Source organism: Panthera tigris, chromosome B3 (assembly GCF_018350195.1).
Source record: "Panthera tigris isolate Pti1 chromosome B3, P.tigris_Pti1_mat1.1, whole genome shotgun sequence".
NCBI lineage: Eukaryota > Metazoa > Chordata > Mammalia > Carnivora > Felidae > Panthera > Panthera tigris.
Window position 1 is genome coordinate 58,800,351 of NC_056665.1, and position 27,896 is coordinate 58,828,246.

At 37.5% G+C, this 27,896-nt stretch overlaps 1 protein-coding gene and 1 pseudogene across 4 annotated transcripts in view; both read right to left on the bottom strand.

Moving 5' to 3' along the window:
• The window catches only part of CTDSPL2 (CTD small phosphatase like 2), an 80,345-nt gene that overhangs the window by 43,298 nt on the left and 9,151 nt on the right, over nucleotides 1-27,896 (bottom strand). For all 4 annotated transcript variants that reach the window (XM_042988980.1, XM_007081755.3, XM_007081756.3 and 1 more), the window contains exon 2: nucleotides 9,957-10,166. In XM_042988980.1, the coding sequence (XP_042844914.1) occupies nucleotides 9,957-10,142 (186 nt within the window). In that variant the 5' untranslated portion in view covers nucleotides 10,143-10,166. The remainder of the gene's footprint in view (nucleotides 1-9,956; nucleotides 10,167-27,896) is intronic.
• LOC102966931 lies at nucleotides 23,772-24,525 on the bottom strand (annotated as a pseudogene).

A 27,896-nucleotide genomic window follows, 5' to 3' on the forward strand; every position in this document is an offset into this window, starting at 1 on the left:
AAAGTGCTCAATGTCACAGGTCATTAGGAAAATGTATCAGAACCACAATACCATTTCACTCACTAAGATGGCTATACCTAAAAGAACAATAACAAGTGTTGTTGAGGATGTGGAGAAACTAGAACCTTTAACTTTGTTGGTGGGACTGTAATATGGTGCAGCCATTTTGGAAAACAGTCTGCAAGTCCTTAAAAAGCTACACAGGGGGGCGCCTGGGTGGCTCAGCTGGTTAAGCGTCTGACTTCGGCTCAAGTCATGATGTGTCATAATCTCACAGTCTGTGAGTTCGAGCCCCGCGTCGGGCTCTGTGCTGACAGCTCAGAGCCTGAAGCCTGCTTCAGATTCTGTGTCTCCCTCTCTCTCTGACCCTCCCCCGTTCATGCTCTGTCTCTTTCTGTCTCAAAAATAAGTAAAACATTAAAAAAAAAAAAAGCTACACAGAATTATCATATCATCCTGCAATTCTACTCTTCAGTATATTCTCAAGAGATGTGAAAACAGATTTCCACAATGGGACGCCTGGGTGGCTAGGTCCATTAAGCATCCGACTTCAGCTCAGGTCATGATCTCGCAGTCTGTGAGTTCAAGCCCCACATCAGGCCCTGTGCTGACAGCTCAGAGCCTGAAGCCTGCCTCAGATTGTGTGTGTGTGTGTGTGTGTGTGTGTGTGTGTGTGTGTGTGTGTGTCTGTCTGTCTCTATCTCTCTGTCCCTCCCCCACCTGCACGCACATTCTCTCTCTCAAAAAGAAACATTAAAAAAAAATTTTTTTAAATAGATTTCCACAAAAATCCCTGTATGTGAATGTTCACCAGGAGTCACCTTCATAATAGCCAAAATGTGAAAATGTCCATCAACTGATAAAATGGATAATCAAAATGTTGTATATCCATGTTATAGAATATTATTACTTGGCAATAAGAAGGAATGATGAAATGATATATGCTACAACACAAATGCACACTGTGCATATATTGAAAGCTACTGAATTTATACCTTAAATGGGTGAGTTTTACGGTATTGCTAATTATGTAGGTCTCAATAAAGCAACCACAAAAAAAATTAACATGCATTATATGACTTAGCAATACCAATCTTTTTAACTTAAATATATGTCCATACATGGGCTCAACACAAATATTCATAGCAGCTTTATTCATGATAGCCAAAAAATATATACAATCCAAATGGAGACACAAATTATGTTATGCAGTATACTCACACCAACAGAATTCTGGATGGAGGGCAGAATAAAGTATGAAGACACGCAGTAACATAAGTGACTCCAAAAACTTTACACGGAGTGAAAGATGTAAGAGATGCTATATGACTACAATCATTATGAAACTCCAGAAGAGATTTATGTGATTTATAACAACAGCAGATAGATGGTTGTCTAGGGTGATAACTGTGAAACTGTCTGCAAAGACTGTAAGGGTTTTTGGGCATGACTGTATAAATCTGTTAAAAATTCATGACAATATATACTTTAAATGAGTGTGTTTGTGTATAATTGTAACTCAATCAAGTTAACTTTTAAAAGTTAATATAGGAGATAGAATGATATTCTAAAAGATAACTAGTTTACCAAAAGAAGGCATAGGAAAAACAGAAAAACAATGTTGTAAATACAGAGTAAGATTAATAAACTCATAATAATTACATCTAACTCAATATGTCAACTTAAATATAAATACATAGGGTATATTTATACACAAAAGGAAAGAACTATATCATGCAAATGCTAATACAGTTGTGTGGCTATATAAGTATTAGGCAAAGTAAACCTCAAGGCAAATATTACTAGAGATATTGAGACATTTCACAGTGGTAACAAGAACAATTTATATTCCTCACAAATGTATATACACCTAACAAGAGAACTTAAAAATATATGAAGAAACAAAAAAATGACAGAACTGAAAGGCAAAGTAGACAAATTCACAATAACAACTGGAGATTTTTAACACCCCTCTCTTAGCAATTGATAAAACAAGTTTAAGATATAGAAGATTGAAATATTATCAGGGTGCCTGGGTGGCTCAGTCGGTTAAGTGCCCGACTTTTGATTTCAGCTCAGGTCATGATCTCATGGTTTGTGAGATCGAGCCCAGCTTCAGGCTCTGCACTATCAGCATAGAGCCTGCTTGGGACTGTCTCTCTCCCCCTCTCTCTGCCCCTCCCCCGACTCATGCACTCTCTCTCAAAATAAACTAAAAGAAAAAAAAATATATTATCAACGAACCTGACCTACACTAATTCTAGAATATGCATTTTTTTTCAAATACACATGGGACACTCACCAAGATAGACTATATGCCAGAAAGTATAAAAAAAATACCAAAGAAATGAAATCATACAGAGTATATTCCTAGATCACAATATTAAATTAGAAAACAATTAGAAGAGATCTAAGAAATGCCCAAATATCTGGAAATTAAATAACACATTTCTAAATAATCCACAGGTCAGAAAATAAGTCACAAAACACACGCACACACGTGTGCACACACACACACGGTAATAAAGATAAAATCAGATGAACAACACCAGGTGATGTATTTATAGAACTGCTGAATCACTCTATTGTACACTGTAACACTGTATGCTAACTAACTGAAGTTAAAATAAACTTAAAAAAATATATATATATTATCAGAATGCATGGGAAAGCAGTACTTTGAAATTCACAGCTTTAAAACTTACATTGGGGGGTACCTGGGGGTTGCCAGGGAATGCTCAGTAGGTTGAGCATTCAACTTCAGCTCAGGTCTCTATCTCATGATCCGTGAGTTCCAGCCCCACAATGGGCTCGCTACTGTCAGTGCAGAGCCTGCTTTGGACCCTCTGTCCCCCTCTTTTTCTGCTCCTCCCCACTTGGCACTCTCTCTCTCAAAAATAAACATTTGGGGCGCCTGGGTGGTTCAGTCGGTTGAGCGTCTGACTTCAGCTCAGGTCATGAACTCATGGTTTGTGAGTTCGAGCCCCACAAAGGGCTCTTTGCTTGTCAACACAAGAGCCCGCTTTGGATCTTCTGTCCCCCTATCTCTCTTTGCCACATGCTCACTCTCAAAAATAAACAAACATTTGAAATGCCTGGGTGGCTCAGTCTTCGGTTCATCAGACTGATGCTTCGAAGCATCAGACTTCCGTTCGGGTCATGATCTCTCGGTTTGGGAGTTCAAGCCCTGCATCAGGGTTGTGTTGACAGCTCAGAGCCTGGAGCCTGTTTCAGATTCTGTGTCTCCCTCTCTTTCTGTCCCTCCCCCACTCATCCTCTGTCTCTCTGTGTCTCTTAAAAATAAACATTAAAAAAAATTAAAAATAAATACAATAAACATTTAATAAATAAATAAATATTTAAAAAATAAAATAAAACTTACATCAGGGGAGGGGCACCTGGGTGGCTCAGTTGGTTAAGCGTCCCACTCTTGATTTCAGTTCAGGTCATGAGCTCAAGCTCCCTTTCAGGCTCTGCACTGAGAGCATAAGGCTTGCTTGGGATTCTCTCTCTCTGACCCTCCCTGGCTGGAACACTCTCTCCCCCTCTCTCAAAATAAATAAATAAACTTAAAAGAAAAAACTTACGGGGTGCCTGGGTGGCTCAGTTGGTGAAGTATCTGACTTGATCTTGGCTCAGTTCATGATTTCACAGTTTGTGAGTTTGAGCCCTACACTTGTCTCTGTGCTGGCAGTGCAGAGCCTGCTTGGGATTCTCTCTTTCCCTTTCTGTCCACCCCCCACTTGAGTGTGCTTTCTCTCTCAGAATGAATAAATAAACTTAAAAAAAAAAAACTTACATTATGGGGGGAAAAGTGTTGTATCAATGATCTAAGCAAGGGGCTGGCTGGCAAACTATAGCCCAGAAACCAAGTCCAGCAAGCTGTCTGCACATAGCCAGCAAGCTAGCAATGTTTTTTCCCCACCAAAGATTTTATTTATTTTTTTAAGTAATCTCTACATCCAATATAGGGCTCAAATTCACAAACTCAAAGACCAAGAGTCGCATGCTGTACTGACTAAGCCAGTTAGGGAAACACATATGATTAAAACTGAAATATGAAATAGAAAAGCTAAACAGCCCCATATAAATTACAGAAATCAAATTTATAATAAAAGCTATCTCACAATAAAGTCTACTACTTATTTAAAGATAAAATAATACTAAGCCAATATAAGTTATTTCGGAAATAAAAAGTATAGGGAATAATTCTTGACTTGCTTTAAGATCCAAGCACCGTCCTGATCCTCAACTACTACAGACCAAAAACCTCATGAACACAGACATAAAAATCCCTAAAAAAAAAAACAAAAAACAAAAAACAGCAAACCAAATCCAACAATACAAGTCTGGTTTTCCATTAAAAAATATTTAATGCAAATTTAAAATTTAAAAGAAAATCTGAAGAACATCTCAATAGATGGAGAAAAGTCTTTGACAAAATTCAACACGGTATTTTTAGAAAGCCAGGAATAAAAGGAAACTTCCTCAAATGAATAAAAGATAACTATGAAAAACATTTAGTTAATATCATATCTAATAGTAAACAAACTTTTCTCTAAGATCAGCAACAGGAGGTGTTTCCTCTCACAACTTCTACAGGGCACTGTACTAGAGGTCCTAACCAATGCAGTAAGTAAAAAAAAATAAAATGTCTAAAGATCAGAAAATAAGAAAAATTATAGTTATCTGCTATATATGTTAATGTATGTATAACCAATCAACCTGATGTTCTAATTTTTGCATTCCATAATAAACAGTAAAGTACTTCATTAATCTAAGATGTTAAAGAACAGGTCTAGAGACTGACTTATATTAACTTTGGTAGGAAGGAAGAAAATTCCCAATAAAACCACAAAGCCTGGTAGTACAAAGGTTAGTTAGAGTTTTTCAAACACAGGGTACAACCGCACAGTGGACCGTGAAATTAACTTAAGGTATTAAAATCATCTTTAAAAGGGGAATAAGAAGAGAAAAGAAAAATCACAGCACATCAAATATGTTAAGGGTGAGTTTTGTTTCACATACATGAATGTAGTAAAAGCTAGATTTCTTTCTGAGGGTTATACTTAAAAAATCTAAAAACACTGATTTAAGGGGTGCCTGGCTTGCTCAGTCAGCAGAGCATGCAACTCTTGTTCTCGGGGTTCTGGGTTCAAGCCCCACAATGGGTGTTGAGACTACTTAAAAATAAAACCTTAATAAATAAATAAACAAGCAAACATTTAATATAACAGAAAGATTTTATTATTTCTTTAGAATTATAACCATAGGCAAACTGATGACCCTTAGCTACAACAGTGTAACAGTATTTAGAGAAGAACGGAGGAAAGACCATTTTGTTATGGAAAGACTCTAGAAACTACTATTTGGAAATGTATACAGAGATTCCTGGTATAAAGCAAATATATTTTAGTTGTAAGGACTTCACTTCAAATATAGATCAGAAATCTCATTATGCTAAAAGCAGAAAGACTGCATGTCAACAATTCCTGAGTGCTTTTGTTGACAATTGCATAATTCTGAAATCAGAGAAGTAAATGTTTGAATCATAAAATCTGGATTTGAAAGAGAGCAGAGATTTCATTCATCTTGTTATGGGCTGAATTATGTGTCCCCCATCAAATTCATATGTTGAAGTCCTAACCCCCAGAACTGCAGAATATAACTATATTTGGAAATATGCCTTTTAAGGGGTAATTAAGTTAAAATGGAGACATTGGGGGGGGGGTGCCTGGGTTGAGTGACTGACTCTTGATTTTGGCTCAGATCATGATCTCACAGTTGTGAGATCAAGCCCTGTGTCAGGCTCTGCATTGAGCATGGAGCCTGCTAGATATTCTCCTTCTCTCTCTGGCCCTCCCCACTTCTCAAAATAAATATTTAAAAAAATGAAATTAAATGAAATTAAAATAAAATAAAATAAAATATGGGGTCCTATTAGGATAGGCCCTAATCCAATTATGACTGGTGTCCTTACAAGAAGAGGAGATTACAACACAGTATAAAGGACCGAGGGGAACTATGGAAGAACATAACAAGAAGGCAGCCATCCAAGTCAAGGAGAGAGGCCTCAGAAGAAACCAACCTGCTGATGCCCTGATCTTGGACTTCTAGCTTCTCAGCTGTAAAATAATTTCTGTTGTTTAAGCTACCCAGTCTCTGGTGTTAGGGCAATCCTAGCAAACTACTACACACTCCTTATATTCATAAATTAACAACCTATGTTTGGTTTACCTAAATACACTCATGACTAATTTATACAAAATTAAGACTAGAATACATATTATAAAACTTGGTAGTAATATAAAAATATAAAAACAAGTCAGTGATGGTAAACTAGCAAGCACCCACAGCCACTGACCCTAGACATCTTAATAGTAAACAAAAGAGCAAAAAAGTAGGGTGATATGAGGAGAGCACATTCAAAAAGTCAGGCTCCTCCTGGGGCACCTGGGTGGCTCAGTTGGTTGAGCGTCCGACTTCAGCTCAGGTCGTGATCTTATGGTTCGGTTCGTGGGTTCGAGCCCCACATCAGGCTCTGTGCTGACAGCTCGGAGTCTGGAGCCTACTTCGGATTCTGTGTCTCCCTCTCTCTGCCCCTCCCCCTGCTCGCACTCAGTCTCTGTCTCTCTCAAGAATAAACATTAAAAAAAAAAAAAGTCGGGCTCCTGAGACAGGCATGAAAGCAATGTTAGATACCTTAGAAAGGACTACAGCTCAAAAGAAGGCTTATCTAAAGAGTTCACATACCTTTTTGTTTTAGTGTTTATTTATTTTTGAGAGAGAGTGCAAGTTGGGGAGGGGCAGAAAGAGAGAGGGAGACAAAGGATCCTAAGTGGACTCTTCACCACTGACAGCAGAGTACCCAACACGAGGTCTCAAATCTACAAATTGTGAGATCATGACCTGAGAAGAAGTTGGGCCACCCAGAGGCCCTGCCACGTATCTTTAAAAGTCCAAAAGCAGACAAAAACGAAAGGAACCAAAAAAACAAGAGAGACAGCACAAGGAGTTGTCTAACGTGGTTTTAAAAGGATACTTGTAGAGGTAAGAGCAGTAGTTTATTATCCAGCCAGAATAAAAACAGAAGATGAAAATATATGCAAAAAATACTAGAAGGAAAAACTTCCTATAAAAAGAATAAGCTTCAAGCAGCTTTGAAATGATGATAGAATATAAATAAATGACAACATGGTTAGGTAGCATAGAATATTCAACTCTTACTTGCTTTCATCAAAAAGAATTTTCAATCCTTACACAAGATTCTATTAAGACATTATCTAGCTACTTTGAGAAAGGATGGTATAGTAGAAAGAGCACTATATGAGTGTCAAAGGTATGAGAGTCAAAGGTACCTGGGTTTAAATTTTTTTTTTAACATTTATTTATTTTTTGAGACACAGGGAGCATGAACAGGGGGAGAGGCAGAGAGAGAGAGAGAGACAGAGAGAGTCAGACTCTGAAGCATGCTCCAGGCTCGGAGTTGTCAGCACAGAGCCTGACCTGGGGCTCAAACTCAAGAACCATGCAGATCGTGACCTGAACCTAAGTCGGACACTTAACCGACTGACCCACCCAGGGGCCCTTGTACCTGGGTTTAAAATCTCAGTATTGTTGCTTATTGTAGAGGCAGTAGTGCATACTGGGATTAAAATGTAGGCTCTGAAACCAGGCTTTCTTGGCTTTAATGCCAGTGTTGCCACTTAAAGCTAAGTAACCCTGTACAAGTTATTTAACTTCCTGTGCCTTAGTTTCCTCATCTGTAATATAGAGATGATAGCACCTACTTCATATGGTTTGAAAGTCTTAAAGAAGTTATTATGCTTAAAGCACTGAGAACAATACATGACACATATTAATTGCTCAATTGCTGATAGTCATTACTGTTCTATTTGTTCTTTATTGTTCTTTTTTATTCGGACATTTATTATAATTATTGTTGTTATTGACATTGTGCAAGTTACCTAAATTCATTAGGCCTAAATTTTTCTCTTCTATAAAATAACAAGATAGTTATAAGAATTAAGGAGATACTAGATATAAAGCACCTAATTAAATATATTCAATAAACATTAATTACCAACCCCCACCCAAATTTTGAAAAAGATAACACTGTATTCAAGATACTGAACATAAGCAAGCAATGTATAGATTCTCAATAAAACTTTAGAATATATTATCAAAAAGATGATTTAATGATAATAAGAAATAACGACTAAAAAGCCAGTATAAGCTTAATAGGAATAATACATGACAAGCTAATTATTTACTTTACTTCTAACATAGGGTTAGTAGACTGGGAGAAAAAATAAATGTACCTTGATTGTAGCAAGACATTCCAATACTAATTTTCATAATAACCTTATAGAATATAATTTAAAAATCTATAATGAATAAGAGTACAATTAAATGATTTTGTGGCTGTGGGAAAACTCTTGCCCCCCCCCCCAATTAGTGAATAAGACATTAGTTTGCAAACAGGTTTGGCCCTATTGTATTTATTAACATCTTTTATTTTTAACTTAAGACCTTTAAGTAGACATTAATGACAAATCCAAGATTTTGGGAAAGAAAGAAAGAAACAAACAAACAAACAAATTTCTGTAGGAAAACCCTGGATGTGTAGTTGACACAGGCAAAAATTTGCTAACTAACAAAGACAGATCTTACTACTAAAGGAGAAAAAAAGCATGATATGATATGCTATGATGACACATTAATAAAAGAATGCCCAGAGGTACCTGGGTGACTCAATCAGTTGAGCATCTGACTTCAGCTCAGGTCATAATCTCACAGTTCGTGAGTTCAAGCCCCCATCAGGCTCAGTGTTGTCAGTGCGGAGCCTGCTTCAAATCCTCTGTCCCCCTCTTCTCTGCCCCTTCCCCACTAGCACTCTCTCTCTCAAAAATAAATAAACATTATAAAAAATAAAAGAATGCCCAAATCAAAAGAATATGAACAGGGGTGCTGGATGGGTCAGTTGGTTAAGCATCTGACTCTTGATTTTGGTTCAGGTCATGATCTCAGGGTCCTGGGATCCTCCTTAAGATTCTCCCTCTTTCCCTGTGCCCCTCTCCCCAGCTTGTGCACATGATCTCTCAGAAAGAAAAGGGGGAAGGAAGGAGTGAGGGAGGGAGGGAGGGAGGGAGGAAGGAAGGAAGGAAGGGAGGGAGGGAGGGAGGGAGGGAGGGAGGGAGGAAGGAAGGAAGGGAAAGAAAGAAACAAAGAAAGAAGGAAAAAAAGAAAGGAAGGAAGAGAATACAAAGAGAAGTCAGAAAACATAGGAAAAACCTATCTTTCTATCAAGTTCCTTTCTTTTTTTTAACCTGAATCTTGGATTACTCATTAATGTCCACGTTAAATACATACAATGAATGATAATAACACTATTTATAGAGTGCATTAAAATTTCTCAAACTGCCTTTTCTGTTTGCCATCTAATGTAAAAACAACTCTGAGGCAGACAAAGCAGTTAAAATTAGTCCCATTTTACTGTCTTCTTAAGGTTCAGAGGGGTAAAGAATTTCCTCAGATCATTCAAGTTGGTCCAGAGTATGAATGTGAAGCATGTGACTCCTGGTCATATCCATTTTTTAACAACTTTCCCCCCACCTTAATGAAGTAATACATTTTCAGTGTACAAGTGTTACAATTCAGATAGAGAAATCATCTCCCTAAACAATGTATTAATTAAACTCACATAAAATAAGGAAAAATTTCTTTTGCTTTTCATAATACTATGCTGAAAAAACAGAAGGTGAAGTGGGTCAGTTAAGTAGAATAAGTAATGTTTTCTTGAATGGCCATTATATATTTTTCATGTTACTACTCTTAAAATAACACCAAAATGTAGACATTTCCTTAATCTACTAGCAATATTAAGATTTCTCATCTTTGCATGCTTAAAGAAAATAACCTAAACTTCAATTTTAAGTACGAGGTAAAACCATTACCTTGGGTGTGCTTCCTTTAATGAATTTTTTAATTGAAGACAACAAGCCAGTTTCATTTTTCGGTGGTTTTTCTCCCCCTGAAGGCAGGCTATCATCAACCTCTGAATATTTCCTCTTTGCTCTAGCAGTGCGTTGTGTTTGGATTTGATTTGATTGCTGAGAAGCTTTCCGTGTTCTCAGCCTCATCTTTTATGGGTGCCACATATAAAACTACGAGAGAAAAATAACAAGGGTTATTAAAATTAAACCTAGCATGGCCAAATGTGCCCACCTTCTATAATAAAAATCCCTTGGTGTAGGTCTCCAGAGGATTAAATTAAGAAACCAAAATTTTAAGTGAAAGGATGCTTTGAACTTTTACATACTATCCCAAGTAACCTTCCCAACAACTTCTGAAATATTTTACCCTATGATCTAATAAAAATATGAGTAACACCAAAGAGTGCGCATACTCTTTCCACAGCACTATGCAACCTCCACCCATGCCAATATTACCATTCATTCAACCATTCAGTCAAGAAACATTTATTGAGCACTTACAACATTCAAGGCACTGGGCTAGGATAAGAACCTCATAAACAGTAAACCACATACAGAAGATTTTTGTCTTCTGGAGCTCATAATGTAGTGGGAAAACCCTCAATGAATGAATTAATTACCTGAGCATGATTCTAATGATCAATAATCATGCAAGTGTAAAAAGAGCAGTTGAATCATTCATTTTATAAGATCATTTTATCTTACCACACATGATACTTTAAAAATCGAATTCACATCAAAAAGAAATTATGAGGCAATCTACTTGAACTCTCTCACTTTATAGATGAGAAAATGGCTGACAAAACTGTATCAAGACAGAGGTAGTTAAGAATATACCCTAAATTAGAATCTGAAACAGAATATAAAAATTACCAAAGAATTAAGAAATGTGAATTCCAATCCTACTTCAATCACTGCTAAACTATAGTCACTTAACTGTTTTTTCACTTATATAAGGAATACGTTCATCTTACCATCCTGAGCTTCAAAATGAAAAAGGAATTAGAAAAGACTATAAACTGCAGAGAACATTAATGCTACTCACAATAGTGAATGCATTCACAGAAAAGTCTAACTCCTTTTAAGCATTCCCAACGCCTAAAGATGCCAAAAATCCTGGCAAAAGGTAGTCTTCACCGACTTAAGCTTAAGACATTATGTCTTTACTAAATCAACAGTCACAGAAAAAATGTTAGAAACTTTTAGGAAGTTATACATACATACACACACACATACACAATCTACTCCAACAAAAACCCCACACTCAAAGGATTCATCAGAGAAGTCCCTACACACCTTTACAAACAACTATTTTTTTCCCTATAAACAAATGGTACTCAGTTGTAACTCGCCATCCCAAAATAAAAAATGCTGCCTTTTTCCCTGAAGAGTCAAAGTTAATTCTAAAGTGATTTATCATTCAAGGCATGTATTATTTACTTTAAAATCCTATTTAAAGTATGTAAATGATGTCTTAATTCCTTAATTCTTCAGCACAGCACTCCTTAGAAAAGGAAAATTCGCATATAGCAAATGCAAGGGGGAATTCACAAAACTATTTTTAATCAATTTCTGTAATTTTTTTAAATTAGAGAGCAAGTGGGGAAGGGGCAGAGACAGAAGCAGAGAGAAGCAGGCTCCATGCCCAGCACAAAACCCCATGCAGGGATCAATCCCCCGATCCAAGGGATCCATGGTCCTGGGACCATGATCCAAGTGAAAATCAAGAGTTGGATGCTTAACCAACTGAGCCACACAGGTTCTATTCTGAGGTCTTTTTTGTTTTGGGTATTTTTTTTTAATGTTTGTTTATTTTTGAGAGAGAGAGAGAGAGCGCGCGCGCATGAATGGGGGACACAGAATCCAAAGCAGGTTCCAGGCTCTGAGCTGTCAGCACAGAGCCTGACAAAGTGCTCGAACTCACACACGAACTGTGAGATCATGACCTGAGCTGAAGTCGGCAGCTCAACGGAGCCACCCAGACGCCCCTATTCTTGGGTATTTTGGGGGAAAAAATTTGTTTTTTTAAATTACAGAGGGGCACTTGGGTGACTCAGTGGGTCATGATCTCGAGCCTTCCCTCCCTGGCCCCCCAACAGGGCTCCTCACTGGGAGTGGGGCCTGCTTAAAATTCTCTCTCTCAAACAAACAAACAAAACACCTAGGAATGAATCTATCTTAAACCCAGAATCATCAAATAGGAATTATAACACCTTATGAAATAATGCACTAAGGTAAAGTAGGTCTTAAAAGACTAAAAGCATATAGGTTAAGTCCAGTCTTACAGAGTTTGGCTCATTAAAATTGCAATACTTATTGGTCATCTGCTACTAAAATGTTAAGGATGAAAACTATCTCTGCCCATGAGAATCATAAGTCTGGCAAATAAATATATACATCATAGTGTATATATAAAATTCTACATCACTCCACATGAAGAAGAGTGAAGACATTTCTGGGAAAGCTTAGGAGAAAGGTTCTTTGAACTCAAAAATAACCAGTGAGCATTTACTAGAAAGAAAGACATGAGCATTTAAAGAAAGAGTTGAAATGTAGAAGATTTTTGTCCATTCCAATAGTGAACTGTAAAAGGTGTACTTAATAGGTCTAAAAGGGCTGGGGCAGTCAAGCTTTCATGTTCTTTTTTTTTTTTTTTTTAACGTTTATTTATTTTTGAGACAGAGAGAGACAGAGCATGAATGGGGGAGGTTCAGAGAGAGGGAGACACAGAATCTGAAACAGGCTCCAGGCTCTGAGCTGTCAGCACAGAGCCCGATGCGGGGCTCGAACTCACGGACCGCGAGATCATGACCTGAGCCAAAGTCGGCCGCTTAACCGACTGAGCCACCCAGGCGCCCCTCTCATGAACTTTCAAAACTGACTACTCAGGCAACAGATAAAGAAAACATATACTTTTCAATTTCTCATGAAATACTTACCAATAGACCATATGCTGAGACACATAAAAAAAGCTAAATAAATTTAAAGAAAAATCTTACAAAGTATGTTCTCTGACCACAATTACAAATCAAAAACAAAAATCTTAAAAAGTACCAAATACTTGAAAATTTAAAAATATATTTATAAATAAATCATTAGTCGGGAGGAGGAGGAGGAGAGGGGTGGGGAGAAGAGGAAATAAAAGCACAAGGGAAATAAATTTTGGACCAAAAAAACCAAAGAGCACCATCAAAATGTCTGGGATATAATAAGCAGCATTTAGAGGGAAATTATAAACATATATGCACCTAACACCAAAGTCTCAAAATATATTAAGTAAAAACTGTCAAAAGCGAAAAATAGACAATTCAACAATAGTTGGGTATTTCAATACCTACTTTCAATAATGGACAGAACTAGACAAAAGGCCAATAAGGAAATAGAAGACATGAACAATTCTCTAGACTTAAGAGATACATATGGAACATTCGACCCAACAACAGCACAATACATAATATTCTCTAGGACAGACTACATGTCAGGACACAAAACAAGTCACAATAAACTTAGAAGAATTGAAATCATACAAGTATATGGTCTCCAACTACACTGGAATGAAATTAGAAATCACAAGGAAAGAAACGAGAAATTAAGAAATATGCAGAAATTAAACAAACTCCTAAATATGTAAGCATTGTGTCAAAGAAGAAATCACAAGGTGAATTAGAAAATACTTCAGGATTAAACAAAACAAAACCACAAATACCAAAACTTAAGAGATGCCCCAAAAACAGTGCTCAGAGGGAAATTTATGTAAATGCTTATAATAGAAAAAAAACCTCAGGGCACCTCGGTGGCTCAGTGGGGTGAATCTCTGACTTTGGCTCAGGTCATGATCTCGCAGTCTGTGGGTGCGAGCCCTGTGTCAAGCTCTGTGCTGACAGCTCAGAGCCTGCAACCTGCTTCAGATTCTGTGTCTCCCTCTCTCGCTCTGCCCCTCCCCTTCTCTCTCTCTCAAAAATAAATTTTAAAAAGTAAAAAACAAAAAAGAACCAAAAAAAAAACCAAAAACAAAATCTCAAGTCAGTAACAAAACTTTTCACCATAAGAAACTATAGAGAGAAAAACAAACTAAATCTAAAGCAAGCAAAAAGAAGGAAATAAAGAATAAAGCAGAAAGAACTCAAGTAGATGATTTACAAATAAACAAAAGAGTGAAGCCAAAAATTTGTTCTTTGAAAAGATCAACAAAACGGACACACCTTAAATAGACTAGCGAAGAAAAAAAAGAGAGAAGACTCAACCTACTAACGTCAGGAATGAAAGATGGCTCATTAATACCAACCCTACAGAAATAAAAACAATTTTAAGGGAATACTATGAACAATCGTACACCAACAAATTAGACAACCTAGAAGAAATGGATTAATTTCTATAGAGACACAAGTAAAATGGGCTCAAGAAAACAAAATCCAAAAGATTGCATTAGTGATAATTTCTTTAAAATCCAAAAAAAAAAATCCAAGAGATTGCATTAGTGATAATTTCTTTAAAAACCTCCCACAAAGAAAAGTCCAATTTTAATGGCTTCACTGGCGAATTTTACCAAATGTCTGAAGAATTAACACCAATCCTTCTCAAACTCTTCCAAAAAATTGAGGAATACCTTCCAACTCAATCTATGAGGTCAGCATTGCTCCGATACCACAATCAAACAAAGACACTACAAGAAAAATTAAACTACTACTCAATATCCTTTACGAAAATAGATGCAAATATCCTCAATAAAATACTAGCAAACCAAATCCAGCGGCTTAATAAAGGGATTACACACCATGACCAAAGTGGAATTTATTCCAGGGATGCAATTCTGGTTTAACATATGAAACTCAACCAATATAATACACCATGTTAAAAGAATAAAGGAAAAATTCCGTATGATCATCTCAACTGATGCAGAAAAAAAAAAAGCGCAATTGACCACACCCAACACCCTTTTCACAATAAAAATACTCAACAAACCAGAAATAGAAGGGAACTTCTTAAACCTGAGAAAAGGCAGCAACAAAAAATCCACAGCTATCATACCACATAGTGAAAACCTAAATGCTTTCCTCTTAGGTAAAAACTAAGACAAGGATGTCCACTCTTACCACTTCTATTGACATTTCACTGGAGGTTCATGCCATGGAATCAGGCAAGAACAAGAAAATTTTAAAATTCACATTAGAAAAGAAAAAGTAAAACTATCTCTTTGCAAAGGACATGACATTGCATGAAAAATAACCACAAAAGCAGAAACCATAAAAGTAAAAACTACTAACTAGACTTCATAAAAATTAAAAAGACCTGAGAAGAGACTTCATAAAAGCTAGATGATTGGCCACAAACATATGAAATGATAATACTCAATACAATTCACCATCAGAAGTGCAAGTTAAAATCAAAACAGAATACTAATCTACACTTACTTGAAAGGCAAAAATTAAAAAGACTGACAACAAATGATAGCAAGGATGTGGAACAATGAGCACTCTCATACTCTGCTGGTGGGAATATAAGGTTTTTGGTAGAAGTTGAGCAATTTCTTTCAAACAACACCTCACCCTTTGATCCAAGAAAAAATGTAAACATGCCCACAGGATACTTTTACAAAACTGTTCCTGGCAGGCTTTATTTACAATAGCCCCCCAAACTGGAAACAACAAAAATGCTCAAGGACAGAAAAATGAATACTGTGGTGTCTTTACACAGTGAATAATTAGAAAACAGCAATGATCATCATTTATCATCAACAACATGAAAGAATCTCAGACATTATGCTGAGCAATGGCAGCCACAAAAAAGTACATATTTGATGACACCATTAAAAAGAAATTCTATTAAAGGCAAAAATAATCTGAGGAGAAAAATCAAAATAGAAGTTGCCTTGGGGAAAAGAAATGACCTGTATGCAACAGAGTATGGATCTATTTGTCAAAACTTATAGCTAAAACCTATGTATTTCAAGGTATGTGAATTTTACAAAAATGTGTACCTGTAAAAAGTTCCTATAAACAATACTAACCAGCTAGCAAGAAGTTGGGAGTGGGTGGGGATACAAATCTAAAAAACATACAAAATATTAGTAACTACTTAAAAAGAGTGATAATTTTATAGGACTTCATGCCATTCTGTTTACATTGTGCATGTTTGATATTTTCCATTAAAAATTAGCAACAAAAGGGGCACTTAAGTGGCTCAGTCAGTTAAGCATCAGGCTTTGGCTCAGGTCATGATCTCACGGTCCAAGGGTTTGAGCCCCGCATCAGGCTCTGTGCGGACAGCTCAGAGCCTGGAGCCTGCTTCAGATTCTGTGTCTCCCTCTCTTTCTCTCTGCCCCTCCACTGCTAACACTCTACCTCTCTTGCTCAAAAATAAATAAACATTAAAAAAAAACAAAACACCTTATTATCAGAGCTACCGACAAGGTTCAGCAGTGAAACAAAACTGAATTAAGTCAAAATAGAGTAGGGCAGTATCAAATGAGAAAAGCAAAGAGAACATCTACAAAAAGAGGGGTGGAGGAACATAAACTAAGCAATCTTCCATATTTTTTAACATGGTAAGAAAATAACAGAAAGCTCCGTTTAAGTCAACAACTGTCCTGAACCAAACCTCTTTCCAAAAGTTCAAGGAAACGAATTTCACATTAAAAAGTAACAGAAATTAGATCAGAGCCCATACAGTCATAAAGAAAAAAAAAAATTGAGAAGCAAAATAAAATCTCTAACTTTCTACAGACAGTAAGATTGCAAAAGATAAATCCACAAAAGCATATCACATCTACACACTATTTCCAAGTATGCTTAAAGACATTAATACTAAGGAACAATTTTAACCAGGATTTAAGGAAAGGGAAAAGAAGCAAAAGAACTTGTAAAAAATTAAGAACAAAAAATCATTTCTAAACTAGACTAAAAAAGGAACAAAAGATTAAATGAACAGAACAAAGATGGAATATTTTCACACATTAAAAAAGATTCAACACAGGGCGCCTGGGTGGCTCAGTGAGTTAAGCATCCAACTCTTGATCTCAGCTCAGGGTTGTTGAGTTGAAGTCCCACACTGGGCTCCCCACAAGTGCACTTGGAGCCTACTTAAAAAAAAAAAAAAAAAAAAAAAGATTCAAAGATTCAAGAGTGCCTGGCTGGCTTACTTGTGGAGCAATACAACTCTTGATCTTGAGAGTTGTGAGTTCAAGCCCCACATTAGGAGTAAAGATTACTTAAAAATAAAAGTCTTAGGGGCGCCTGGGTGGCTCAGTCCGTTAAGCGGCCGACTTTGGCTCAGGTCATGATCTCTCGGTCAGTGAGTTCAAGCCCCGCGTCGGGCTCTGTGCTGACCGCTCAGAGCCTGGAGCCTGTTTCAGATTCTGTGTCTCCCTCTCTCTGACCCTCCCCTGTTCATGCTCTGTCTCTGTCTCAAAAATAAATAAACGTTAAAAAAAAAATTTGAAAAAAAAATGAAAAAAAAATAAAAGTCTTAAAAAACAAATGAAGATTCAAGAGAAACTGGTAAATACTGAAAACAGATCAGATACTCAAAAACAAGAGAAATTTCCAGAAATAGGAAAAGTTTGAAACTCTGTATTGAAAGAAACAGGCCTGAGAAAAGCAAATATGAAAACATAGTCTGGTATGAATTACTAGAACTTTACTGAACTTTAATTTTAAATGCGGGAAAAAAATCCTCCTTTGGGCATCTAAGCCAGATACAGGCAAACTTTTTCTTATAGAACCACACAGTAAATGTTTTAGGCTTGCAGATCACAGGGTATAAGTTAAATGAAACTCAAATATCAGTGTCTGGAACCATGCTCATTGGTTTCAATATTGTCTATGGCAGTGTTTAGCAAAAGCATCCAAAGACTATATGTAAGTAAATGAGCATGGCTGTGTACAATAAAACTGTGTCTACACAGGCAGTCAGCCCACGGGCAACAGTTTGCATATCCCCGATCTAGACATGTACTAAGTGACTTTATAATGGAAAAAAAAAATTAAACTACTCTCAATTTTTCAACAGCAACACTTCATGCCAGACGAAAAATGGAGTTATATATTTAAAATAAAATAATCAAGAAAAGACCATGTAAGTAAACCAAGGATTTTATATCCAACAAAAATAACAAGAATAATGGCCACCAACTATTGTCAATGAGCAAAAACTCTGGGAATACTGTGGCCTTCCTAAAAAACTCTAACAGAGCATTTGAGAAAACCAAACTGAGTACAGATATTGCATTAGAACCGATGGTGAATATCAAACATACAACATGGAGTTAGTTACTCATACAGCAAAAACCAAAATGAAGGTTAAAAGGAAGAGAGTAGAGTATGTATATTCTCTGACAATGTAAACATACTTAACTATTTAAAATTTAAAAGTGAAGGATGAAGGCAGCTGTCTCAGTCAGTTAAGCAACCACCTTCGGCTCAGGTCATGATCTCACAGTTCCTCAGTTCAAGCCCTGAATCAGGCTCTGTGCTGGAGCCTGCTTCGGATTCTGTGTGTCCCTCTCCCTCTGCCCCTCTCCCACTCACATTCTGTCTCTTTCTCAAAAATAAACAAACATCAAAGAAAAAAAATTTTTTAAGTAAGGGATGAATGTGAAGAACACAGCAAAAAGTGCATATATGGCTTCAAAAATCATGCATACGGTAATAGCACTGGCATGGCTATTGTGAGTCTGTCATGAGATAAAATTATTTAGACTTCTAATTCCAGGTCTATCATCTACTGGGTCCTCAGAAACCTAGAACAGTATAGAACAAGAAGACAGATATAGAGGAAGTTAAATCCCTGGAATTCTATGTCCAGCTTAAGAGGTGAATAAATCTCCACAAAAAGCAACCATTCAGTTAGACAAAATAACAAAAACCACCACTTCAGTACTCTAAAAATAAACCAAAGGCATATAACAATCTAAGAATCCTTATAAAACTGCTCAACTTTGGGTAAGAACGTTAGGAGTCCGTGTCATTCCTGTCTGGGACTGCTCTACTCCCCTACTCCCTACTCCACCTGCAAGCTCAGATGGTTTGTCAGGCTGAGAGGAATGTCAACTTTGAGGTCACCATAAAAAGAGACTGATGGTTTACAGCAGTCGGACAATGACCACACTCAATGGTATCATCAGTATAAGTGACATTTCTGGTATAAGTAATAATTTCTGTAGCAGGTGAAGTAGGAGGCCAACAGCTCTAATAGCCTGCAGATGCAGGGGTTGTTGCGCCAACCACATTCCTGGCTGAGGCAGCACACATGCACAACGGGGACTAAAGAGGGCCAAGCAAGCTATCCACATACTGAATCCTGCACATCAGAATTTCTTTTTAATTTTTAAAATGTTTGATAATTGAAGGAAATGATTTTTTTTTTAATTTAAGGGGGGAGAGGGGCAGCGGGAGAGAGGGAGAGAGAATCTTAAGCAGACTCCATGCTCAGTGTGGAGCCCAATGTGGGGCTCAATCCCATAACCCTGGGATGCATGACCTCAGTCAAAATCAAGAGTTGGACACTCAACTGACTGAGCCACCCAGGTGCCCCAAAAGTAAAAATGACTTTAAACTGTAGTCATGACAGGTAAAATTAAATGTTTTAATTATATTTATAGGCTACCTCTAGTTCCCATTTGGTTAAATGCCTATGCATGCCCTTTCCTCATTTAAAAAAAAATTTTATTTTAAATTTTCCTTCTTTACATTTATTTATTTATTATTTATTTATTTTATTATTTATTTTTGAGAGACAGAGCAAGAGCAGGGGAGGGGCAGAGAGAGAGGGAGACACAAAATCCAAAGCAGGCTCCAGGCCCTGAGCTGGCCGCACAGAGCCCAACACAGGGCTCAAAACCATGAACTGTGAGATCATGACCTGAGCCGAAGTCAGATGCCTAACCAACTGAGCCACCCAGGCGCCCCTTCCTTGTTTTTTTGTCTTTGTTTTTAAGAATTAAAATACTGGGGCACCTGGGTGGCACAATTGGTTAAGTGTCGACTCTCAGCTCAGATGATCTCACAGTTTGTGAGTTCGAGCCCCACCCACAACAGGCTCTGCACTGATGGCACAGAAACTGCTTTGGATTCTCTCTCCTCTTGCTCTCTGCCCTTCCCCCACTTGTGCACGAGCATGTATGCTCTCTCTCTCTCAAATAAATAAATAATAATAATAATAATAAAGAATCAAAGGACTGAAGTTGAAAAGAACTCTAGTTCAACCTCCCCAACCAAAGCAGAAATCTTTCAGATAGTTTCTCTGTTTAAAGGTAACCTATATTGTGCTCAAATAACTTAAGGAGACATGAAGCTCAATACTTCCTAATGCAAGTATTTCAAAATGTTAAATGAGTTCTAAACAAAAAGAACTTTTAAAGTGAACCAAATAAAACCTGCAAATATATAACATCAATTCGCTTATTTAATAAAAAAGTTCTTTTCTTTTTTAAGTTTATTTTAAGAAAGAGAGCACATGCGCTAGTGCACACAAGCAGGGGAGGGGCAGAGAAGGGAGAAAGAATCCCAAGCAGACTAAATGTTGTCAGCACAGAGCCTGATGCAGGGCTCAAACCCACAACCCATGAGATCACGACCTGAGCCAAAATCAAGAGTGGGACACTTAACCAACTGAGCCACCCAGGCGCCCCAATATGCAGAATTTCTAAAAAGAATTTAACTCTTGCAATTTGGTTAAGCATAATTTTCCTTGTTTTAAATCCAAAGCTTGAATATTTTTTCATTTTAATACTTAAAAACAAATATTATATAACTTTTTTAGTTTGCCAATTATGGCAAAGTTAGGTATTTACATGATTTGTTCCAACTCCCCAATATAATGGAACTATATTTACTTCAAAAACAATTTGTATTTCCAAGGATCTCAATAAATATTTGCTAATTTAATCTCTTCGCATTTCTTGCAGATTACTAAAATCCTAAAATAAAGGCTCAAATGTCTATGCTTACCTGAATATTGAAACATAATTGAAACAAGCACACTACCAAAACACTGCCTAAAAAAGTACTGTGTTGGTTTTCTAGTAAGTTTCCTGTGTGCTCCAGAAAACCAATCCTTAACCTATCCTTTTCAAAAATAAAGTTCCTATCTAACTACATGTATCTGAACATGGAAAAGGTTAAAGTGATATATTAACCAATAGCTTTCCTTTATTAACTGCTCCATCCAAGGCACTGTCCTAAGTGGTTTTTAATACATTGTTTCACTTAATCTTTCAACATCATAAAGTAGTATCCATTACTTCCATCTTATGATGGAAGAAAATGAGGTGGAAAACACAGCAGAAGTGTTTTAAGGAACAATTTCCAGGTAATTTCAATAAAAATAACTGGCAATGTAAAAATGGTATATTTATTGCCAACAAAAAACTAATTAAAAAGCCACTAAAAATTCTAATTTCCCATTACCCTCTAAAGTTTGTTTTTACTTCTGCTCTTTTCTAAATACATAGTCATTCACAAGTGATTTTCCCGCTGAATGAACCCCTGTCTATACAAAGCCTTAAAATAGGGTTAACTTACAAACAGCTGTGTTTACAAACTGGCAGTTGGGAGCTCAAAATACAACTTCTCATAGAAATAGTGTTACAAATGCGGGTTACAGTTCCAGGGCAGCTCCTATGGCATACTTTTACCCATAATATAACGATAGAAAAATCTAGACTCTAAACCATTATATCAACCGTGTGGAAAACTATATTCCCTATTTTTACACCAAGCCTATCTGTACTCATATTAAAACCATATATCTCTAGTGCTGGGAAAACTGGATATCCAAAAGCAAAAAATGAAGTTGGACCCTTACCTTACACCACATATAAAAACAAACTCAAAACGGATCAAAGACCTTAAGAGCTAAAACTATACAACTCTTAGAAGAAAACATAGGGAGAAAGCTCATGACATTGGGTTTGACAATAATTTCTTGGATATGACACAAAAGGACAGGCAACAAAAGAAAAAAGAAAAGATAAACCGGACTACACTTAAGTTAAAAACTTTTCTGCAATAAAGGACACTATCAGGGCACCTGGGTGGCTCAGTTGGTGAAGTGTCCGACTTCGGCTCAGATCATGACCTCATGTTTCTTGAGTTCGAGCCCTGTCCAGGCTCTGTACTGATAGCCTGGAGCCTGCAGCCTGCTTCAGATTCTGTCTCCCTCTCTCTCTGCTCCTCCCCCACTCGCGCTCTACCTCTGTCTCTCAAAAAGGAATAAACGTTAAAAAAATTTTAAAAAACGAATGAAATCTTGCCATTTGCAACTACATGGATGAAACTAGAGGGTATTATGCTAAGCGAAATTAGAGAAATATCATATGACTTCACTCGTATGAGGACTTTAAGATACAAAACAGATGAACATAGGGGAAGGGAAGCAAAAATAATATAAAAACAGGGAGGGGGACAAAACATATGAGACTCTTAAATATGGAGAACAAATAGACTGGTTACTGGAGGGGTTGTGGGAGGAGGGGATGGGCTAAATGGGTAAGAGACAGTAAGGAATCTATTCCTGAAATCATTGTTGCACTGTATGCTAACTAACTTGGATGTAAATTAAAAAAAAAAAAAAATCAATAAAGAGAAAGGAAAAAAAAATCTGTGCTCATTAGCCTGGTGTTGTTCTGGTGTAGTCACAATGTAGGATAGGCCCTGTGTATCTGGGCATAAGGAGTGGGGCTCTGTCAGTGATTGCCTCTCAGTGCCAAATTAGGCTTGCAGCTTTTCAGGTCTTGTTTGGAAAGAGTTCCCTGAGCCTTGCCTTAAGGAGGAGATCTCTGAAGACAGTTGTATTAAGATCCCTCTGCCCACACTGTTTCCTGCCCCACCCATTAGTGGTAGACGGGTTTTTCTTAGACTTTACCCTTCTCCTTAATCATGTCTTCACTTATGCCCTAAAGGTTACTGGACCTGCCCCTCCCCTGGCTTTAAAATTTTCTTTCCTTGGGGGAAAAAGATCTGGTTGAGGCTTTGATATTTTTTTCCCCAGGTACAAGCTGCTCCCCTCTTTAGCTCTGCACCGCAGAGGAAGGTTCTTTCTACTCATGTGTTCCCATATTGTGAGCACCTGGTGGAAGTCTGTGGCAAAGATACACTTCCATTGTGTCTATAGCTTCCAGGAATACTACATTCTGTGCTAGCCTACTTTGCCTTAATTTTAAGGAGTTTATTAACAATTTTACATGATTTTTTTTTAATGTTTTTATGGCTCTTCCCTTGCTCTGCCATAGGTGAGCCAGTGCTTATATCCTGTCTCTCTTAGGAAAGGCTTTCCTTTTCTTGGATATTTATTTGGTTGCCCTAAGTCCTCAGCTCTCTGATAGGCTCGAGAAGTTCGATTTTGTAGTTTATCCCATTTTTGTAATTGTTGTTAGGCTTGTAGAAGCATTTTTTTCCCAGCTTTCTTTTGTGTAGGCAGAACCCAATTAATGTATAAAAGTGGATCTTTAGGTAAAACTCTACAATTAGAGGAGCTTTCCTTTCTGATCTAGAGCTGCAATTTGTAATTCCATGACTTGTTTGTGCTCAGGTTGCTTGGCATAAACTCCCTTGCCTTTTCCTTGGTTTAGACCAAAGGAAAGGGTTCAAACTGGCTAGGCTGATAGTAAAGAGAATAATTCCCCAATGCGTCCTACATTTTCTTTTTGGTTTTTGTTTTGTTATTGTTGGAGACCCAATTAGGGTGGACATTCAAGGCCTGGGCAGAGTGGAAAGTGCCCTAAAATTGGGCAGGCAGATAAGGTGGGTGAGGGCTGGCCCCTGCATGCCAAGAGGAGTACCAGAAAGGTGGTCCAGGCAGGCAGGTCTATCAGGGGACCTGTAGGCCAGCCCTTGAAAAGGTATCTAAGCCAGGTGGTGAATGCCTAGGTCAGAGCCTCACCCAGGGAGGCAGGGTTAGGGCTGGTTAGGGTTTTCTTGAGTCTACAGACTGGCATTGCTAGGGGCCTCTCTGAGCTGCTGCTGGAACTCACAGTGTGTCTGCTGGTTGGAGTCTCCTGGAAGTGGGTGTGGAGGTGGTTGTTCTTCACCAGGTGGTCAAGACAGGAGTTGATCTGGTCCAACATGGAGTCAATGGTAGCATATTCTGCCTCCCTGAAGTCATCATCTTCACCTTCTACCCTTGCCTCCACTGGCATGCCCAGGTCCCTGTTGGGGCCCAACATTGTGGGCCTGGGTGCCCCAAGGGCTGTGCAATGATGGGAGATGCTGGAATGCAGCGATCATGCACCCACAGCCAGCACAGGGTGGAAGGTGGAGGCACTGGATGAAATGCAGGACCAGAAGAGCAGATTTTTTTCCTCTTTCCTAAACATTGTGGTTCTCCCAAAACTATCTTATGGTTAGGCCTTCCTCTATGGTTTTTTGTTATCTTTTCCCCAAACCTCTCTTTCTCCCAATCCTACTTATCGGTCCATTCCAATTCCTGTTATGAAAGGCCTGGAAAAACCAGATTTATACAAAGTACACAAATACATAGGTACATAAGGTACTTAATTTGAGTAGGTATAAGTGAAATCATATATTTGTCCCTTCATGACTGATTTATTTTCCTTAGTGTAATGTCAAGTTTCATCCATGTTGTAGCATATTATAGAATTTCCTTCTTCTTTAGGGCTGAATAACATTCCATTGTATATTTCTACCACATTTTGTTTATACACTCTTCTGTCAATAGACACTTATGCTTCCACCTTTTGGCTGTTGTGGATAACGGTGCTGTGAATATGGCTATGCAAATATCTGTTTGTGTTCCTGCTTTCAGTTCTTTAGAACTACCTAGAAGAATTGCTAGATCATATGGTAATTCTATGTTTAAATTTTTAAGGAACTGCCAACAGTATTTTCCACAGTGGCTGCACCATTTTGCATTCTTATCGGCAGTGCACCAAGGGTTCCAGTTTCTTCATATCCCTGATGACAAGTCTTATTTTCTGTTTTTTGATAATGGCTATCAAAGTGGTGTGAAGAGGTACCTCACTGTGGTTTTGGTTTGCATTTTCCTAATGATTAGTGATGTTGAGCATTATTTGATGTGCTTTTTTGTATATCTTCTTTGGAGAAATGTCTTTTACCTGTTTTTGAACTGGGTTGTTCGATTTTTTTTTGTTGTTGCAGGAGTTTTAAAATATATTCTGAATATTAAACCCATATGAGATATATGACTTGCACATATTTTCTCTCATTCCATAGGTTGCCTTTTCACTGTTGATAGTATCGTTTTTTTAATTTATTTTTTATTAAAAAAAATTTTTAATGCTTATTTTTGAGAAAGAGAAGATGCAGGGGGAGGGGCAAAGAGAGAAGGGAGACAAAGAATCTGAAGCAGGTTCCAGGCTCTGAGCTGTCAGCACAGAGCCTGATGCAGGGCTTGAGCCCACTGACCGTGAGATCATGACCTGAACTGAAGTCGGACGCTTAACCGAGCCTCCCAGGTGACCCAAGATTTCATTCTTTTTGATTGCCGAGTAATACTCCATTATATGTGTGTATACACACACACACACACACACACACACACACACACACACACACACACACACACATCTTTATCCATTCATCCATCAGTGGACATGTGGGGTCTTTCCATAATTTGGCTATTGTTGATAGTGCTGCTATAAACATTGGCGTACATGTGTCCCTTCGAAAGAGCACACCTAACAAGCACAGATTAACACAACTGTAATCTACCACTGGAAGAGAGGAGAATCTACAAAGGAACACAAACAGGTGCACAAGGAAAGCCAAAAACTAAAAGTCATCAGGAAAACTGAGAAATACTTTCTCATGCCTCAATTTCTAGCTTAAGCACAAATAACACTAGAGAAGTTTGCAATTAATGGTGCACTTAAAATATTCTTCACAAAGAAAAAAAAATTCTTTTGTTACAACAAAACTGAAACTTAGATCAACTGGACTCCCTACACTAAAAATCCAGGTACACAATTTTCCAGGTATATATACTATCTACTCAGTCTTTAACTGTTCTGTTCATGATATCTAGCATTTGATAAAATATTGAAAGACACACAAAAAAGGAAGAAAATTCAACCCACTGTCAAGACAAAGCATTCAACAGAACCAAAAATCAATGAGGTCAAAAACAGAAAACTCAATGAAACCAAAAGTTGATTTAGAAAAGATCAGTAAATTGATAAGCCTCTAGTAAGACTGAGGGGAAAAAAGGAAGACACAAATTACAAACATCTGGAATGAAAAGTGAAATCCCTACACATCCCACAGACATTATATGAACAATAATGGAATATAACAACTTTATGCCCGTATATTCAACAATTTACATGAAATGGTCAAACTCCTCAAAAACTGAGCCACCAAAGCTCACACAAGAATAGGTAACCTGATCAGTCCTACATCTATTTTAAAAAATTGAAATTGTAGGAAAAGCCTCTAACACAGGGGTCCAGATGACTTCACTGGAAAATCATACCAAACATTTAAAACAAAACATTAAAACAGAAGCACCTGGGTGGCTCAGTCACTTAAGTGTCCAACTCCTGATTTCCGCTCAGGTCATGATCTCACAGTTCATGATCCTCTCTCTCCCTCTCTCTCTGCCTCTCTCCCTCTCGTGCATGCACATGCACGCTCTCTCTCTCTCAAAATATATAAACTTGAAAAAAAAAGAAATCATTTAAAACAAAAACAAAACAAATCTACACAAACTTTTAGAAAATAGAAGGGAACACACTTCCCAACTCATTTTATGAGGTCAGCATTACCCTAATAACAACTGGGCCAAGTACAGGTCAGAAATTGCCTATACAACATCTGCAATAATCTAATACTATCACTTAAAATATAAAGGAAAAATTTTAAACATGCATATACTTCCTCTTCTTGGTAATTCTACTTATGTTAGAATTTAACATATCCTCTAGGTTCTCTAGGAGCTCCATTACTAGATAAGCCCTTTTCTGTTATCAATAGAACAGAATAAAACAAGTAAAGACTGGGAAATGAGTACACTAGGGAAATGGATCTAATGAATGAAAATGATACAATTTAGTTAGATTACATCATAAAACAAACCTAACAATGGGGCAATGACATTTTTAAGCCTACGAACTCATGACATTACAAGGGGGGAAGTATATAATGTAAAACATTTCAACTTTTTTCAACATTTAAACCAGACCTCATTTCAGGAATAGAAAGAGCTGACTGCTCAGCAATCTAAAACTGGGCAATGAAGTTTGCTTTCTATTTACCTGCAGGCCAACTAAAAGGATTGGGAAAGTAGTGGAGGGTGGGGAGAAAATCTCTTTCAAATGCTCATTATCAATTGCGAAATTAATTCTGCTAGTTTCTCTACCACCTCTAAATTTCAGACTCACATCCAACAGCCTTCTCATCACTTTCACTTGGCACCTCAAATTCAACTTACCCCAAAATGAACTCTTTCTCACCCACATTCCCATCCCACCGTCACACCCAAACCTACTCTTCCTACTGTATTATTTCCTACTGTATTCTTTTTTTTTAAGTTTATTAATTTAAGCAATTTCTTTACCCAATATGGGGCTCAAACTCACAACCCCAAGATCAAGAACCACACACTCTACCGAGTGACCCTGCCAGCTGCTTCTCTTACTATCTTCTTGATCGCAAGTAATGTTCCCACCGTCTACCCCATCAACCAAACCAGAAACCACCCTATATATCCTAGTCATTCCTCGTTTCCTACAATCAACACACCCTGATGACTTCACCTCTAAAACAGTTCTTAGTCTTGTCCCCTTTAAATCCATCCTCCCCACTCCACAAATCTGCCTGTTCCTTCTCATTAACTGTCTTCAAAATAAAGACTAGACTCTAGTATAAAACCCTACATGATCTAAGTCTTTTTTCATTGCTATTTGCTGCCTCTCTCTTTGCACTCCAA